Source organism: Hyalella azteca, unplaced genomic scaffold (assembly GCF_000764305.2).
Source record: "Hyalella azteca isolate HAZT.00-mixed unplaced genomic scaffold, Hazt_2.0.2 contig13297, whole genome shotgun sequence".
NCBI lineage: Eukaryota > Metazoa > Arthropoda > Malacostraca > Amphipoda > Hyalellidae > Hyalella > Hyalella azteca.
Window position 1 is genome coordinate 295,877 of NW_025943225.1, and position 19,787 is coordinate 315,663.

Consider the following 19,787-nt stretch of genomic DNA (forward strand, 5'->3'; position numbering starts at 1 on the left):
TTCAACTTTAATTTCAATCCTCCTGGAACATAATTGAAATCCAGACATTATACCTTTAAACCTCTGAAATGTTAACTGGTTCATTCAACTGTCCCCTACATTGAACAATAATACAAAGAATTTAATGCGAGAAAATTGTTCATGTTCAGTTACAAAAGCCAGCTGCTTGATTAAACACTTAATCCAGATTAAACTCCAGCCCAAAGCTAAATAAATTCTTATTGAAGTTCTATAAGCTCTAAAAGTTCTACATATCAATTATTTAATGCAGTTTTCAAAAATATTTGAATTTTCACACATTAAATTTGAATGAACAAAATTCAATTTAATCTCCCCGATTTTGAGCGAGAGAAGACCTCTATTATCGGTACTGAAATTCAGTGGCTGTATCACAAATACCTGCGGCCAATATTAGCTCGGTAATCCAACCCCAGACTTCGCACTGAGCCTCCTGATTGGCTGCCTCCGCCTGCGGGTCGATGAGACGTTCAGTTAATTGACTGACTGACGTTTCCAGCCGCTGGCCGTCGAAAATACGCCTCCAACTTTCATCAAGTAATCGAGTAAAAAGCGAGATCGTTACTAGCGAAAAAGTATTGATCAGCCTTGACTTGCTTGAATAAAATATTTTGTTGATAGGAAAACTACACATATTTCACACTATTTAAGATAAAGTAAGTATTGGTTGAGAGAAATTTTTGAAACAATCAAGGTCCTCATGCCGGCAAATTTATCGAATCTTCGATGAAATTGAGCGTTTTTGCCTTAATTATTAGCTGTAGGGTAATAGTCAATTACTGTAATTCTACAGTAAGTTATTATCTAATAACAATGTATCTTCTCAAAGAAGTACACACTAAAAATGGTACAATGGTCCTTGTTATATTGGCTCGCCTAGATGTCCCAGAGCTGATTATCTTCACCTAGATGCTGGATAGCAGATAATCTTACCTAGATGCCACAGAGCTAATCGGTTCACCTACATGCCGTGGAGCTAATCGGCTCACCTAGACGCCGTGTAGCTGATTGGCTGACCTAGATGCAGTGTATCTGATTGGCTCACCTATAGATGCCGTGGAGCTAATCGGCTCACCTACATGCCGTGGAGCTAATCGACTCACCTAGATGCCGTGGAGCTAATCGGCTCACCTAGATGCCGTGGAGCTATAATCGGCTCACCTAGATGCCGTGGAGCTAATCGGCTCACCTAGATGCCGTGGAGCTAATCGGCTCACCTAGATGCCGTGTAGCTGATTGGCTGACCTAGATGCAGTGTATCTGATTGGCTCACCTATAGATGCCGTGGAGCTAATCGGCTCACCTCGATGCCGTGGAGCTAATCGGCTCACCTCGATGCCGTGGAGCTAATCGGCTCACCTACATGCCGTGGAGCTGTAATCGGCTCACTTAGATGCCACAACGCTGATTGATTCATCTAGAAGCCATAAAGCTGATAGGCTCACCTACATTAGGCAACGATGCGTGATGCGTGCAGGATGAGGGTGAGGGAGCTGCGCCCCCCATCCCCCCAATGGTTATGGGGAGCGGAAGCCCCGGTTCCGAGTGACCCTGCGAGTCTCAGTCGAGTTCCTTCCGGGCCGTGAGGTCGTTTCTCGTGCCGTGACGCAGACCCAACCTCCGCGATATAAACAGTTTAAATAAATAAAATACAACTGAAACAATAAATAAACAGTTTAAATAAAATACAAATTCCTAAATAAAATAGTTTTATAAGATCACGGCTGTTTCATGTTCAATCTTCATACAGAAACACTTGCACCCAATTCCAGTGAGATGGTGTGCGGGAAATAGGTCCTAGCAAGGATTTGGTTACGAGATTTAGAAAAATATCGGGAGCAAGAAAGTTGTGCAATAGTTTGCTTACCTAGACACTTACTTGCTAAGCGTTTACCGTTATTAAACTTGTGATGATTAGTTAATTTTAAGCTATTATTCGTGGTATCATTGAGCACATGGGAGTTTAAATTTCCCATTGAATCTAAATAAAATGCATAAAATTAGATAGATCAAATTGATTACGAGTATAGTTGTTACGTTACATCGCTAGATGAAGAGAAGCTTTAGCTAACGAATTACGAAACAAGATTCCAGCGAATGATTATATAATCTTATTTAGAACAACGAGGTGGATTCCTTTGCGTCTATAGAAGGACATCTGCGTAACATCGCGACATTTCATGCATAACTGCTGGTAGCAGCTAAATTAACACGTTGACTTCGAAGTGGTACATATTCGTACCACGAAATGTATTTCTCCAGGTGGTAGTGGTACATAATTCAGGTTGCCTAAAATTGGCCAAATCCGAGAACAAAAAAGGTCAAAAAAGGCCGATAACTCAAAATATACTAGTTTATTCGTACGTTCCACTAAAAAAATTCAATTCATTTTCTTTTTGCAGTATTTAAAATTTAATTAGGAAGTACCCCTATCATAAATTTTAGCCGGCCAACGCAATTGAGAAAAACTAAATCACGGAATTTGTCCGGAAAAAATGACCGTCTGGCAACCCTGTTTAAAAACAGTACGAAAAATGAAATAATAGTACAAGATGAAGCAATCGTAGTCAACGTGTTAAGCTTCACATTCAACGACATTGATCTGAGTAAAGAAGAAAGAAGGGTTTTTGTCTGCGGTAATCACAACAAAGATGTACTTAAGTTAGCGGAGCTGGTCTAGAGATCAAGTTTGCCGTCATCAAGGCCACCCAGTATCTTCAACTTAATTTAAAAACGAATAAGCTCGACTAAGGAACTCTATAAATGCCACTAAATTCATCAAGGCGAAAAAATATACGATTTAGAAAATTTGTATCATACAGTTTATGTAATGAAATTATTATTGAAAAATTCTCTTAAAACGACTTGTGATAATTTTTACTACTTATATGAAAACTATTCGTCGTAAAATTGTTATATGTTAACCTATAGAAAAACGATTTCCTTGTGTAAATTTCTTAGCAGATTAGCCAGGCGTTGCCCGGAATCGATACTAGCTGCCATTTTAAAATCCCGTCATCACGAATCCCTCAAGTAATACTGACGCACATGGGGGTTATATAGTAAGTAATAAAATGTTGGAGTAAGTAATGATATGCTAATTAAAGAAATGCCAGTTCGATGTCAGATTTAACGTAGAACTCTTAAGTTGACATTAGTTTGAAATTATGAAGAAACTATTAGGAACAAATTAAAGTATCATATTAAAATTAAATTTGAAGCCCTATCTACCCTCATGGTAAAATTATTAAAAAAATAATAAAATTTCAGGTTCAGGTAATAACGTAAATTTCATGAAAGTCGTTCAAACAGCACTTTTAAATTTTCGCCGTCAGGCTTCAAAACATAGACACAACAAGAAACTATGACAAAGATACATTAATTTTAATTGAGTAATTTATTAATTATGTAAATATAATCACACAAAAGCGTTGAATGAAAAACAATTTGGTTTTCTCCTGTTACCTCTCAAACAATATAAGGATAATTGGCGTTTAAAGTTTGAGCTCCGAATGCGACCAAATTTAAATTTATTTAAATTTCGCGTTTCAATTTTGAGTCTGGCGCGATTGCATCAAAGAATTCTTTGACTGGAGGATTCGCATAAATCCTCATTTTAGGTTTGTACTTTCATCAAAAATATAAACTTTCGTGGTATTTATTGCACTTTGTACAACAAATACCGCAGATTTAATGCTTATACAGTCTGATGAGAGCGCTGCTCTGGCTTGAATGGAATCCTAGAAGATTATTCACAACTTAGATTTTTATAAAGTTTACTGTAGTTTGCACAAAAAAATTCATTGCAAATAACAAATAATAGATTTTATTCATTATAGATTATAAATAATAGATTCATTTATTCATTCTCATAGAAATCATAAAAATGTTTTTTTTTTAATTTATGGTAAATGTTAACCAATATCGTCCGATATTTCGTTTCAACGCCGTTAAATTTCTTCCACAGAAAGCTTGCCAAGGCCGTTTCCATACTTTTTTCTTGCAAATCATTATCTTGTGAACATTTTTCGTTCGCCCTTAAAATTGTTCATTCAATAATATCCAACTTGCATGTCTTCCCTTACAGTAATTAAAAATAATGCTCTATAAATCCAGCAGCCATTAAGAATAATTATGAAGTGCACAATTTAGTAATTTTTCCGAGAATATAAGCCACAATAAAATAATATAAAATGATATAATATAATATAAGATTTATTACTTTATAAAAATAATAAAAAATAGTTTATAATAATAATAAAACAATAAAATAAATGGACCTGCAAACATTGGTGGGGCGACCGGCATACCACGCGCGGCCGTTCGCAGGTCTCTGTTCACCCTACGCCCCCCTGCACCCATCATGCTCTTTGCTTTGCCGCCACCCTCCTGCACCACCCACCCATCGCTCCATGCTCTCCCTCTCCAGGGCTGCATGGGTGAGAACAGAAATAAATGTATAATAAATGAAATAAATGTATAATAAATGTATAAAGTCAAAAATAAATGTTTATGAATTTAACATCCGTAAAACGAATGACTTTCCCAATGGATACATCGCCAAGAGATTATTTATCAGTCAAATCTCTGGACGCATGTCCTATATCATACAATTGTTGTAATCACACAGCAAATACACTGCCTAATTCTTCCTTGTCAATATCATGAGTGTTTATCATTTCAGCTAGTGAAATCAATCTTTCATATACAATATTATTTGCTCACCATTGTTTTCACGGTGCACATGAACCACAACTGATTCAGTGATTGATTCTCCATGGTTCAGCTGGAGCAGGTTCGTGCTCACGCCAGTCGCCTGGGCCACGCAGCAGCAGCAGGCGCCAACAACGACGACAGCAACAGCGCTGCAGACGACGCAGGCGAGGGGCAGCCCTCACTTCCCTCAGCCATCTACGCGCCTTTCTTGGCCGAGGGCGTCCAGGTGCTCTTCATTATAAGAATTTAAAGCGAAGAAAATTCCACAAAATTCGCTTAATTTTTATAGGAAACGTTCCTGAGTCCAACTCCAAAACGCTTTCGGTTAAGATGTTTTTGTGAAAATGCTGAATTTTTTGTGATAATCCCTGTGGTTGTGACTTCTTAGTGAACTTGAGATCAAAGCAATCGAATGACATCAATACTCTTCATTCTACGTTCGTTCCAGTCATTTTTTAACTTGTATTTTTAGATTCCTAAAAATTTCAATTCTCTCTTCTATTTACCCATTAAATTATTGTAATCTATGAGCCAGAGATTTTCCATTCATTTCGCTCAGTAATTTTCAACAGGAAATTAATATTTTATAAATTGTCAAAAAATCTAGCATTAATTTTCAATTAATAAATAATGCGGGAGCCAATCATTCGCCATCCACTCAATCGATTCTCTTGCTGCGTTCAGTTTGTCGCAAATATTTTCCTCACAGCATCCCTCATTTGCATGAAATGATCTACGGCACGTAACTATCTCTAGTAAAAATAATCAATTATACAATATTTTTCTTGTGGCAGAGGTTCCTCGATCTCCTTAAGAAGTAAATACTTATTAACAGTTGTACTAGCTACAAAGTCACATGTTCGAGCCCTTCTCTTCTATACTGTAGACTATACGAACTAATCTATACAATGACTATAAACTATTTATACTAAGACTATATGAAGTCTTACAGTCTACAGTAAGCTGCAGTATAAGACACACTAAAACAGTAAAGACTTCCGATTTCAGCAATTGTTTACAGTAAGACCCACAGAACGACGTACGACGTCGTACCCATTGTCAAGAATCTGCCGCCAGGTTAACATCCCTGAGGAGTTCCTGAATCTGTTCGCACGCGCGGACTCTCGGCCAGAGTCTCCTGTAGCGTCGCTGCTGCCGTCACGACCTGCGCCGCTGCAGGCCTTCAGAAGGTGACGCTCGTATAAGAGGTTAATTGGAGAAAGTATTAGAATAATTAAACGAAATCGCAGTTGAAATAAGCAAATGAAAGACTGACAAAGGGTCATGCCAAACCTATTTTGTGGATGAATGAAAGAAAAACGTGGGTGTATGAAAGAAAAACGTTAATGAATTAGGAAATTGTTAATAGTACTAAGAATATGATAATGAATAATAACCAACGTTAAAAAATATCCGTTAAAGTCTTTGGAACGAATTGCATACGCTACACTCTTACTTAATAAATAACTTCTTTCTATTGGACTGAGACTAAGTAACGCTTGCACTTTTCCAAGTCGACATTTAGTCAACTAATAAATTTATAACGCAGCTTCAATAAAGCAAGAAAAATTTACTTACAGCGCACTAATATCCTGTCTTACTTTGTGTGTTCTTCATAGGAGTTCATTCCAGAACAATTAGTGGGCATATGTAAATGGTTCCTGATTGAATCATACTATCCCGAAATTATTTATTTACTTGTACAAGAAAGTACATAACTTGGTTACGAATGGGAATAAAATATGCAATAGCTAAACGAAAGTAATGAGCAACCTGTTCTTCAGGTGCATCACCCCGGAGCGTCTCGAGCGGCACAGCGTGTCCATCGACGACTTACCGCTCCGGAGAGCGACCAGTGAAGGACACCTTGACCGGCGTCATGAGTGGGAAGCTGCGATAAAACGTGAGGCTCACTGGGCGCTGCTGCGATAAAACTTGGGGCCTGCTGGGCGCTTGCCGTGACAAAACGTGCTGAGGGTTATTATGCTTTTGCTGCGAAAAAACGGAGGCTTACTGTGCTCCTGCTACGACAAAACGCGGGCCTTACTAGGCTGTTGCTGCGACAAAACGCCGGGCTTACTCCTACCGGTCCTACACACTGCAACAAAACGTTTCGCCTGCCGAAGACCACCACTGCCCTGGAAGTAATGGACCATCATGATTCCTGTCTTCCGGAAAGTAGCCTTCAACACTTCTGGACAATCATGTTTTTGTTGTTAATTGCCCGGGACCGCTGCTCGGCGGCGCCCACGAAGAGGCGGCGGCTCCGGAGGAGGAGGGGGGAGCGGAGGAGCCGCTCCAAGGGTGTCGGCGAAGGATGGGAGCGAAGAGAGGAAAGCCGCAGTCGGTCCAGGGTTAGACCAGAGGTCCAGTGGGGTCAGCGAAGTGGGATGCGAAGGGCAGCTGAAGAGGTGGTGGGTGGTGTGGTCTATTGCGCAGTACTCAGGGAAGAGAGGGCTGTTGGCTGCACCGATGCGGGCAAGGTACGAGTTGAGCCGCGATGAGTAGCCAGAGCGGAGCTGGGAAAGGGCGCTTCTAGCCGCCCTGGGGAGGGATAGCTCACTGGATGAGACAGTGGGGGCAGGGGTCAGCAACACCTTGTTGGGAGCTGCTGAGGACAGGTAGGATGAGACAGCAGAGCTGTGCAGAGTGCTGAGGGCAGCGGAGTAGGTGTCGGGGGGAGGGATCCCTCTTCCAGCAGGTGAGAGACAGAAGGAAAGAAGCGGGACTGAAGCGTGTGCTTCATGGAACGGGGCCCTGATGTCTGGGTGACAATAGGGTAGCTGGGATGGTGTGGACGAAGGGCACTGGCAAGGAACTGTGAGCAGAGTAGAGAGAGGTCTTCGGCCACGGGTAAGACCTCAGCTTCGCTGTGCAGGTGGGAAGCGGAGGCCATTAGAAGAGATCCCGTGGCTATGCGGAGGGCATAGTTTTGAATGGTTTGCAGCTTGGAGATTGCCGAAGGAGAGGCGTTAGGGAACCACACTGGGGCAGCGTAAGTGATGAGAGACTTTATAAGAGACTTTATAAGAGCCTTGAAAGTCACCAGGAGGGTTTCCTTCTGCTGTCCCCAGCTGGTTCCGGCGTGGGATTTGAGGATGTTGAGGCGCGGGCGAGCTCTCTGGCATATTTCAGCGATGTGGGGCGAGAAGGTGAAGTGGGGGTCGAAAGTGACCCCCACTTCACTGACTGTAACAGGTTGCTTTTCTATGCAGCCCTTATATGAATGGTAATTAAGTATGACCTGAGGGTGGTTCTTCTGTAGCGGGATCCGAGGATATAGAGGAACAGCGTAAACGATAATATATATTTGTAGGATTATAGTTCGGCTTACAGTTTAGGATAATCAGTTAATTAATTGGAGCTTTAACACAGATGTCTTCGGCGTCCAGTTGGAGTACGGATAAGTCTAGTTAGAGTTACTGTCCTGATTGTCATGGACAGGAGCAATGGGGTATACCGTAGCGGTCCTCGCCCAAGACTGAAGTTAATCGCTTGAAACAGAGCTTTTATAGCTTTGCTATCCGACGTCACCAAGGGCGTGACTTAATAAACAGGGAAGGCAAACACAAGGAAATGTTTATGAACATATCGAAGTGAAGGAGATTATCTTTCAACAAGGAAGATATTAATGAGGAAATATCCAGGGACAAAAGGTATAAATATTGTTACCTTACAGGACAATCTGGACAATCATATCTAGGCCGTGCGTCGAACAAGCCCTCGGTCGAACGGCCACTCGTCGAAGGACGATAAATTTTGGAACAGAACTATGCTATCTAAAACCTAACCTCAGATGCGGTGAACGCAAAAACGGCAAAATTACGTAATTTAACGATGCCCGGAAGTCATATGCCATCCGCCGCCTGGTGGTGCACGGCAGGTTTTATGCAAGACCGGAGGAGGACAAAGCCGAGTGGTTCACGGCTGATAGGTGGATTACCGGAGAGATCCAAAGCGTTCGATTCAGGGCTTATTGGTGCACAAAAATGGTGGTGCCCGGCTGCGCTTCCCAACAAAACGTGGGCCTTACTATGCTGTTACTGCGATAAAACGCCGGGCTTACTCCTACCGGTCCTACACACTGCAATAAAACGCGAGCCTTACTAGGCTATTGCTGCGACAAAACGCCGGGCTTACTCCTACCGGTCCTACACACTGCAAAAAAACGCGAGCCTTACTAGGCTGTTGCTGCGACATAACACCGGGCTTACTCCTACCGGTCCTACACACTGCAACAAATTGCGAGCCTTACTAGGCTGTTGCTGCGACAAAATGCCGGGCATATTCCTACCGGTCCTAAAAACTGCAACAAAACGTGGGCTTTACTAGGCTGTTGCTGCGACAAAACGCCGGGCTTACTCCTACCGGACCTACACACTGCAATAAAACGTGGGCCTTACTACATTACTAGGCTCTTGCTGCGGCATAACACGGAGATTTACAAGGCTCTTGCTGCGACAAAGCGCGAGGCTTACTGGGCTGTTGCGGTGACAAAAACGAGAGGCTTACTAGGCTTTTGCTGCGACGAAACGTGAGGCTTCTTAGGCTCCTGCTGCGACGAAACGTGAGGCTTCTTAGGCTCTTGCTGCGACAAAACGTGGGGCTTACTAGGCTCCTGCTGCGACGAAACGTGAGGCTTCTTGGGCTCTTGCTGCGACAAAACGTGGGGCTTACTGGGCTGTTGCGGCGTCAAAAACGTGAACTAGGCTTCTGCTGAGACGAGACGTGGGAACCTAACCGGACCCTTATTGCTTCAAGACGTTATAGTCTTACTGGGCGCTTAATCACTGCATTAAGACGTTAGAGTCTAACTGGACGCTTACTGCTTCAAGACGTTCGTACCTAACTGGGCCATTACTGCATCAACAAGACGTTAGAGCCTAACTGGGCCTTTACTGCATCAAGACGATATAGTCTAACTTGGCGCTTAATTACTGCATCAAGACATTAGAGTCTACTGCATCAAGACATTTGCGCCTAACTGGGCGTAGACTACATCACGACGTTAGTGCTTAACTGGACCCTTGCTGCATCACGACGATAGCGCCTAACTGGGCGCTTGCTGATGAGAAAACGTAAAGGCTCAACTAGGCACATGCCGACGACACACTTGAGATCCTACCGGTCCTACACAGCAGCAGGCGCCAGGCGTAAAAGCTTTACAGGGAGTCAGGGACTACACTCTCTCAAAATTGAGAGCCGAAGTGTGATAGCTCTTCGTAATAATCGAGAGAGCAACTTACTTGAGTCAAGTGACTTTACTTATTTGGCAACACATGTTAGTAGACAGTAGGTAATTCAGCTGCAACAGATAAAGCTGATACACCTTGGCCCTGTAGCGAAATCTTAGCTCTATAAATTCTTAGCTCATAAGGAACCAAGCGAAATATATGAATTCGTCTCGAAGCCTAAAAAATATTTATAGAGATTTCGTATCATCTACATGAATAAATCAATTGACGTTGATGAAATTACCAGCTACCTCCCGTTTTGAACTAGCATAGCAATGCGGGAATTCTCAAAGCAACCTCCGCTGGCTTTAAATGGGAACGCATCCTCACTGTTAAAGTATTTCACAAGGTCCCTTATACTTTAATCATTTTCATAAATAAACACTTCATTAGACTTACCTTCGCTATTTACTTTTCTCTTATATCTTTAAGTAGCCACACCTTACTCTCTATCTGGGGCCTTCGCATCTGACCATTAACTTACTTAATATTACAGGCTGTTCTAACATCTTAGTTTTTCAAAAGGAGTGGAAATAGTTGATTTCGGCTTATCTTTCTAGACTGCAAGATTCGAGACACGAGTGCGTTTTTCAAACTTGGCAATGAATTCTCTCTTGGCTCAAATGTTTGTTTATACAGTTTTCTCTTATCTCTACATACACCATCACTGATGGATTCCATACGAATCATGTCCAAGAGTTAAACCGTTTCAAAAGCCAAGCGTTCACCTTCCTTCGAACGCGGATTGACTCGTACTGACTTCTGATACGGAATACGGATTACGGAATACGGTGACACCCGTGCTCAGGCGAAAAACCGTGCGGTCCGCTTTCAAGTGCACAAATGAATATTTCGGCGAAATTTCCCGAAATTCCTTGGTCGCATATGAATTAATTCTATTTCTAAAACGTTTGAAACCCAAGCTACCTCTGCTTTCCTAGGAAAGAACGTAGGTCAAAGTGAAGGAGTCGACACTTTGAAGACAAAGTGAAGACAAAATTTTCATGATTGCCAATCAATTGCTGAAAAGCCGGAACTGGGTCCATGATTGAACTATGACTGGGTCTACCTAGTTCTGACATGATACATGTTGTTTGATCGATAATTTTTAATTATTTTAAAATGTTTCACAGATGAGTCAATTGGAGGCAGAGTGGCTGGTCAGTCTCGACGGTCGACAGGCAGGTTCGAAGCGGAGTTCAGCTCCCGCCTCACCCACCAACTCGATGTCGTCACGAGAGCCCACGAAAGGAAGAGGAAAGTCACGTCAAAGTCGACCCCTAAGATCACAAAACTCGAGGTTTGTTTATTTTTTTCGTATATTAATATTGATCAAATATAAATTTTAAACGTCAGATTAATTCGTAAGATATTCCTGTCTGTGAATAGCAGAACGAAAAGTTGCAGCTGAAGACTCAATTGCTTGCGATCAGCTTTATTGGGGACAACTAAGGGAAGTCTTACAAAATTCGTGTTGATTGAAGAAAAAATCCACAAAAAATTGTTACAGGCAAATCTCACATAAATAAGATCATCTCAAACAAATCCTTCAGAGAACAAATTTTGGCGGACACAGGAAGAGAAATTTCTAGTACAATAATTACTATATTAGCACAGAATCTTGAGTCCAAACTTTTCACTTGAAGAAGTTTATTACTCGGTCCTGGAAGAAAGTTTCCTGAGTCTGAAATAAACTCAAGTCGATCGATACCGTGATAAATTGCTCAAACATCATTGTTTGTCCTCACAAAACTGAGGCTTTTAGCCATTGGTCTCGTGTTGAAGCTTTTCATTAAGATGTTGACGTCTTACCAACAGAGACTGATGTTACTCAAATGAAAATAACCATCCATGTGCAAGATGAGTATCTCACATTAATATAGAAATAATCAATCTAATAATATCAATTTATTTAAACCCTTTAGCCCCAATTTAAACCATAGTACTTATACATGTGAAATACTGCGTCCTGATATCAGGTCGTGAAGCTCATTCTTTGCTATAGTTTTAAAGTATTTTATCCTGTTACTGTGCAATGTGCGGTCAAATTGCCAGTAGCCTAGGAGCCTTCGTGAAGGAAAGACGCGCTGTATGTGCTTCCAGATAGAGAGTAAAACGCAACACGCTGTGACTCATTCTCGAAGAATTTTCAATAAATTAATCATTTATTTAGTGAAACTTTACAAATTTTTGTCATAAATCATTTATTGACACAAATGTCTCAAATACTTATTAAATAATGTCTCAAATACTTTTCAAAATTCGATGTATGAAATAGCTTAAATTACATTGTTGAATCGACTATCTGATTCTTGATCGCAGTTACTAATGGCCATAAATTCATTATACATAGAATAATGTATCCAATTGTTCGTAGAATTTAATGCAATTTACAATTATTCGTAGATTTTAATGCAATTTACCACAAACCATTGGCAATTTTCAGGCCGTGATTAGAGGAAAAGATCGTTCCGCGTCAATCATTAAAATATTTTCATTTTTCAAATATTTTCTATTCGTCTTTAGTTGCCTTGAATTTCGTTTCTCACAAATTTCAGGCAGTTATCGGAGAGCAGTTATAGAATTGATAGAATGTTGAAGGTACTTGGGAAGTGTTGTCTTCTCTACATGAGAATCAAACCATTAACCAAACTCGAGTTGATCCTGCAAAAAGCCTCGCCTAAATTCAGAAGAATCCTTCTCGGTCACATCATTCGCCGCCTGAATCAATGTAAACGGCGCGAGAGAAAACGTCAGAAAAAGCAAATTACTGGAAATGGTGAATTTCGGGTCATCTCATCACGTTACGCTTCGAATGGCACTAAAAAATTCGCCGAGCCAGCTAAACGAAAAAAAATATTCAATAGGATCAGGAAAGCACGAGCGATAATTCGATATCAAACACACTCGTGCACAAATGTGAATGCATCAAAAGTTATAGTAAGAAAACCTGGATGTATGCTGTTCCGGATGCGGTCAAAAGTCACTGCTAATAAGCGAAAAATGCGATCACATCGTAAAATAAATTTGAGGCGTAAGGCATTGGCCGAATTGCGTTCTAAAGTTAATATGAGAATTGAGAAAAAAGTTTCAGGATTTCCATACATACCTGACCGATATGACTATGAGAGTTCCTCGTACAAAATATCTTCGAAGAAAAATAGCAAACATTTAAAACTGGCAAAAAGTAAAAGGGTCAGAAAAAGAAGGAAAACAATAAGAAAAAAATGTAAGAGTGAGAAATTTTTCCCTCCTTCTGTAGAAAATCCTATGCCACTGCACGACTGGAAAATAGTGATTCAAGACAAAGATACCGATAAACCCGACCACCCTACCAAGACTTTTAACGAAGAACCTCATTCAGCATATTCAGGTATCACACTCGACAACATCAAAACACCGACCGACAGATGGAAAATGATCCAAGCTGAGCTCCCCAAAGTAAAGTTTTGGAACAACAAGCGTTTAAAGGGTACAATGAGAGAAATACCTTTATCAAAACACAAAAACCTTCAAGAAGTTCAAGATGCTAAAAATCCCGTGGAAAAATTTATTGCTGCCGAAACAGAGAAGCGTTTGAGAAACGCTGTGTTCAGCAAATGGCAATCGAGTGCGCTCGTTGGCAAGAAAATTCTACGAAACCGACAAATTCCAGAACAAAGTATCGCTCGGTCATTTCTAAATCACATTTCTCCTCCAGAAAGTCCAGATGATACTTTCGTTATGAACTATAAATTCCGTCTAAAGAAGAACAAGAAAAATGACTGTTTTGATTCAGATTTGCTGAATGAAATTATAGCTCTGCAAAGTTCATGTATGCCTCTCAACCCTCGGCCCAGCTCCAAAGAAATTTCCAAGTTGAAAAGTAAACGCAACAAGAAAATAAAAAAAAGACAGATACAAGAAAAATTCAGTGCTCAGGATCTGCTTGTATCTGTGAATCGAAATACAGCATTTTGGTACGAACTCACGTCTCGGAATCAAAATACAAACTCAAAAATAGAAAAGCAAACATTGAAGATCGAAGAATCTTGTACTCCAGAATCGAACCGTTCTTCTCCCTCAGTAATGTCACACGATCAGCATGAAGCAACACCCATGAGATCAAAATCACCGTCTCCGAGTCTCGTGAACAAAATATCAAAAGTTATAAAAAAAGTTTTCCCTGAAACCAGCCCTTACAAACCAGTGGAGACACCAATCTTAGAAAATCCGCTCGAAACTTGGAGAAAAATTGCAAAGAAACAGCGGCCGATTAAAGCGAAAATCGATTCAGACACGGTAAATACTCATACAAGAATTCTCACGAATGCATGTAAGAAAAATACTGCCAATGCTAGATTGGGTAACGAGTTAAATTTTCAAATAATCTCATTTCTTTTCATACATTACTTTCGATTTTTTTGAGTAAAACATAGTGTTCATTCATTCATTGTTTCAACCCTTGAATGTTTGAAACATTTTCCAGTTTCTTGTTAAAATGGTGCGGTATCCATTACTAATAAATCAGAATTTTCGAACAATATTGCTTATTTTTCAGTACTCATTTTTAGCTTCTCCTCATTCGTGAATACTAGTTTCAATATTATTTAAATGCATCTGCCCTGAACAGAATTATGAGGTCTATCCAGCTTTGCTTGAAGTTCGTTCCGATTTTCGTTCCGTTTAATAGAGCTTACGATTTACATGATACATTCCAATTATTCATCACACATTTGAGACAAATATGCAATTGCACTATGCAAACCTTATTTATTCTGCAAAATGGGGTAATTCCATAATAACTTATTATTCTATAAAATCCTATCTATTCTCCTGAAACCATAATAAATTATTCCAATAAACGCAAAACTCGGTTAGTCATTCTATTCCAGTAGATGACTGCCCCCGTTACACCATGTTGAGTTTTCAATGTGCGACGGCATGATAATTTCACGGTTGTGTGATTGAATTAAAGCTAAGTCTTCTGCTAAGGTTTTTTAGCAGAACGTTTTTATTTAAATAAATAAATAGGTTTAGGCAAACGGATAAGGTTTAGGCAAACGTTTTTATTTAAATCATGATCCGTTTTTTCGCAGCCACAAGAAGACGTTAGTGCGGGCAGAAGCAGTGCCCGCAAGAACGGCGCTGGGCGAGCGCGCAAGAAGACCGTCGACGGGCGGCTTGACGATCCCAGGCAGACTGCAGTACTGTCATTTGCTTTCTGCTGACACTCTGGAATATTTTAGAGAAATTTTAACTTTTCTACATCTTTTGACGTTCATTTTCGTTTTTTCTTACTTTTTTAACGTTCATTTTCGTTTTTTTTTTATTTTTTTAGCGTTCATTTTCGTATTTTTCAACTTTTTAGCTCTTGAAATGTAAAAAAATTAAGCATTAACTGAAACAACTATGCAAAAAGCTAAAAACATAAAATGGATTAAAGAAATTTTTAAGTAGATTTACACAGGGTTTCCAAAACAGTGGCGAAAAAGTTGATGGAAAATGCCAGAAAAAATTTCGTACCCATCATCATGGGAGCATATAAATCTTTCTATCCCCTTTGTAGTTCATGTCTTAGCCTTCATGCAACATTATGAAAACATTAAGTTTTTCGGTGAACAGTTATAACTGAACTATGTGTCCCGAATGAAATAAATGATTTTTTTCAGCTCGGTATTCTATTTTTACGGTTAGTAACAAATATATTTCATATTCTACTGTGCCACTGCCTTAGCCTTCTTTTTCTATTTTATCATCACATATTGTGATCAGTGTTTTCGAAATACAAACTTTTACAAACGAAATTTACCTTTAAATATAGAAACATCAAAAATCATTTGTTTACATTAATGTAAATTTTGTCCAGGTCTCACAAGGCGATCGCAGCAAACCAAATTCAGCTAAAAAGTCAGACCCTGGTTCACCAAAGCCTTCCTCAGCACACGCCAGACCCGACGCGACCCTGGGTCCCGATGACCTCTGGATTGACCCCAAGGTGAGGGATGGACCCCAAGGTGAGGGATGGATCCCAAGGTGAGTGAGGCATGGACCCCAATTTGAGGGATGGACCCCAAGGTGAGGGATGGACCCCAAGGTGAGGGATAGACCCTAAGGTGAGGGATGGACCTCAAGGAGAGGGATGGACCCCAAGGTGAGGGATAGACCCCAAGGTGAAGGATGGACCCCATGGTGAGGGATGGACCCCAAAGTAAGGGATGGACCTCGAGGAGAGGGATGGACCTCAAGGTGAGGGATGGACCTCAAGGTGAGGGATGGACCCCAATGTGAGGGATGGACCTCAAGGAGGGGGGGAACAACCGATTTTTGATGACAGTGCTGCCGAATACATAAATCTGAAATAATCAGTTGAATGGGGAGAAAAGATCTTTAATCGTGATTGCCTCAGCACAATTTTTGAGATGCAGGTTCTCGTCGATAACTTTCAAATTAAGCACTAAATAAAAATACTCTGGACTTTATACATACAAGACTTTATTAACAAAATTAGTTATTAACTTTCATACTAATCCCTCTAAATCTAAACTTTATACATACAAGACTATATAAACAAAATTTAGTTATTAACTTTCATACCAATCCCTCTAAGTCTAAACTTTATACATACAAGACTATATAAACAAAATTTAGTTATTAACTTTCATACTAATCCCTCTAAGTCTAAACTTTATACATACAAGATTATATAAAAAAAATTTAGTTATTAACTTTCATACAAATCCCTCTAAGTCTAAACTTTATACATACAAGACTATATAAACAAAATTTACTTATTAACTTCCATACTAATCCCTCTAAGTCTAAATTTTATACATACAAGACTATATGAACAAAATTTAGTTATTATCTTTCATACTAATCCCTCTAAGTCTAAACTTTATACATACAAGACTATATAAACAAAATCTAGTTATTAACTTTCATACAAATCCCTCTAAGGACTTTCTCTCATCGGAGCACGTGAGCCCCGATATGGCAGATGAGCTCACTAAACTCAAAGAAGAATTTGAGATCGAAACATCATCTCTTCAAGCGACGGGGGCTGGCAAAGCTGCCGATAAAACTGACCTAGCATTCTGGCTGTCGCTGCCGCGCTGTGCATCGCACAGACACGCCGTCTGCACGCTGCCTGTGCAGCTTCATAGGCTCGAAGGTGAATGTAGGGATTTATTTTACTATGAAGTACTTTCAGATATCGTTACACTGATAGCTTCATAGGCTCGAAGGTCAATGTATGGATTTATTTTACTATGAAGTACTTTCAGAGATTGTTACACTGGTATTAATAGTTTAAGTTTATGTTGATAAGGTTGAAAAAGTAGTAGTTGAATTGTGTCAAGGTAATAAGGTAAAAGAGTTTGTGTTAAAGTTAATTAAATCAAGGAAATCGTCATAGATTGAAGCAGTGGTTCCTAAACTATGGGGTTTGCGTTTTTCTGTGGAGCATGGATACACGACAAATAGGACACAACAAGAGAAATTCTTCAATTTTATGCTTATCTTAAATACTTTTTCATTGCAGATAAATGTAGATAATATTTGCAGAAATCTTGCATGAATAAAAGCCAGCGATAAGGCGTTATCCTGGACACATGCAGTTGTCGAAGCATTGTCGTCTGTATGCCGGAAATATTCTCTGAAGTTGCTTCTGTACGTGGCCGCGAAGTTTTATTTATTCCGTGATAAAATTTTAGCATGTTTAAAAATTGAAGCAGTTCGTGTAATTTCTGCTATTTTATTCGAATTATTAATACTAATGACGGTACTAATGCGCACTAAGTTAAAAGAGAATGCCAATTCAATTGCAATTGAAGAGCCAATTACAGAATGCAGCATCAACAGTAATGTGCATATAGGGCAGCCATGTTCAAACGTGGCTGGTGGACATTAGTGCTCTAGAATGCACAAGTCTTCTAGAAGTACTTGAAATTTTATTAACTGCAGAACCAAGAGTTTTGAAATTTTATTAACTGCAGAACCAAGAGTTTAGCCTCGCTAAACAAAGAATATGAATAAAAAATATCAAAGCCCAGTCAATGAAAATATCAAAGCACAAATAAAATATCAAATCAGAGTCGGTAGTGAAGCTTGTCGCAACTGATCACTTCCACTCACTAACAGGTATGACGCCGTTGAGTTACTTGGAAACGCATCTGCAAGTCAGCCACGACCGATCACTTCTTTTCGGAAAAGTGTTCGCCAAGTTCAAGGATTCAGAGGTAAATTAAATGAAAATATTGATACTTAAAAAAAGTCAAACTAATTCTTAATATACCACCTCTGAATACATGAATAATTAATTGTTTTAATAGCTACAATGTTATAACGATAACGCGACTATTGAATAACAATTAATTCTAACTGGGCAATGAATTTAAAAGCAAAGAAAACGCCAAGAAAATTCACCATATCAATATCGATATCGTGAATATCGATATGGTGAATTTTCTTGGCGTTTTCTCTGCTTTTAAATTCCTTGTGAACTTGCGATATAAGCAGACTAATAATATAAGTACTTAACTGGGCAATTTGATACATGTTTCCATAGCAACTACGAGATATTTTCTCTAATTTTAAAGTTTAAAAATCTTTCAATAGGTACTGTGTTATGATGGGAAATTGAGTTTCCAACTTTGAGAATCGTCGCAAACTAAAACTTTCTTCAACATCATGGAGACATGAACTATTTTATATTTGCTCTAGTATCTCTGCAATTGAACAATTGCAATAACAACTTTAAATTATGCCTGAATAGTGTAGATCCATCAAAGGATACAATTGACACACAGATAAAAAAATAATGTTTTCTCCGATAATTTGCGCCCTGTATGAAAAGAAATTCACTCTCTCTACCGGCTTTAATGATAACCGAAGCACGTTACGTGTAAGAGTGTGCTCCAAGTAATTAGCATATTGTCTCTTTCCCTATTTTTACATATCCATGTTTCAGATTCGTTTTTAAGTAAACAACATAACTATAAAATAGATTTAAAATTATATTTACCTCGTCATTCAGACAGGCCTCCTCTCAGGATCGCTCAGCCTAGGTCGAGCTTTGAGTCTCGCTCTGGGTGGAGACATGCTAGAATCAAGGCTCGATAGCTTGCTACAAATAGTGCCCCCTCCATTAGACACTTTCGGTAACTACGCACCCCGACAATTCATCGTTCTCGCCGCCATCGCGGAAAGATTATTCGCTGAAGGTATTTTATTTCATTTAAGTATACTAGTAATGGCTAGTTCGCATATGTTATATAAAACTCTGTTCAACATTTAACGTTATATTAAATATAAATATTGAGTTTAACTATCCCGGGTTCGATAATTGGATTTTCCGCTCTCCCGTCAGAATTGCGACCCGCTGAACTGGAGGTGCAAACCAGGGATCTGGTCGAGCAGTTGGATTTCCACCAAATCCAAGATCGTCTGAGAATCCTTACAGATCTGCAGCCGCCGCTCAGAAATTTACTGATCATAATACGTGATCTTGGAAACAATTCATCGACTGAAGAGCGCTGCTTATAACGAACAGAAACACTGTTGTTTTAGTTTCTATGATCTCGTGTTATTATTGTTGAATTTGGAAATCGCGGTTGCCATACTACTCACTTAAAAATAAATTTTAGCATCGCTATGAAAATGTCCTTTAAGTTTTTCCAAGAATTTCTTTGAAAGTTTACTTCCTTATGGCCAAATTCAAAAATTTAGTTATCCTTAAAATTATAATTATTAGTTGTATATACACCCTACATATAAATATATTCTCTTTCATCAATACGAGCGTGTTCGTTCATTTACTCAAATTGATTTTCTCAATGC

The 19,787-nt window shown here is 39.5% G+C and overlaps 1 protein-coding gene across 1 annotated transcript; it reads left to right on the top strand.

Annotated features, from left to right (window-relative positions):
* The first annotated feature begins 6,498 nt into the window (after nucleotides 1–6,498).
* On the top strand, nucleotides 6,499–19,675 carry LOC108668342. The gene is made up of 8 exons (XM_018155530.2): nucleotides 6,499–6,637; nucleotides 11,102–11,268; nucleotides 15,047–15,154; nucleotides 15,817–15,945; nucleotides 16,908–17,121; nucleotides 18,090–18,187; nucleotides 18,985–19,171; nucleotides 19,318–19,675. Exons 1-8 carry the CDS (start codon nucleotides 6,499–6,501, stop codon nucleotides 19,491–19,493), a joined length of 1,218 nt encoding a protein of 405 aa, XP_018011019.2. The 3' UTR covers nucleotides 19,494–19,675.
* The last annotated feature ends 112 nt before the right edge of the window (nucleotides 19,676–19,787 follow it).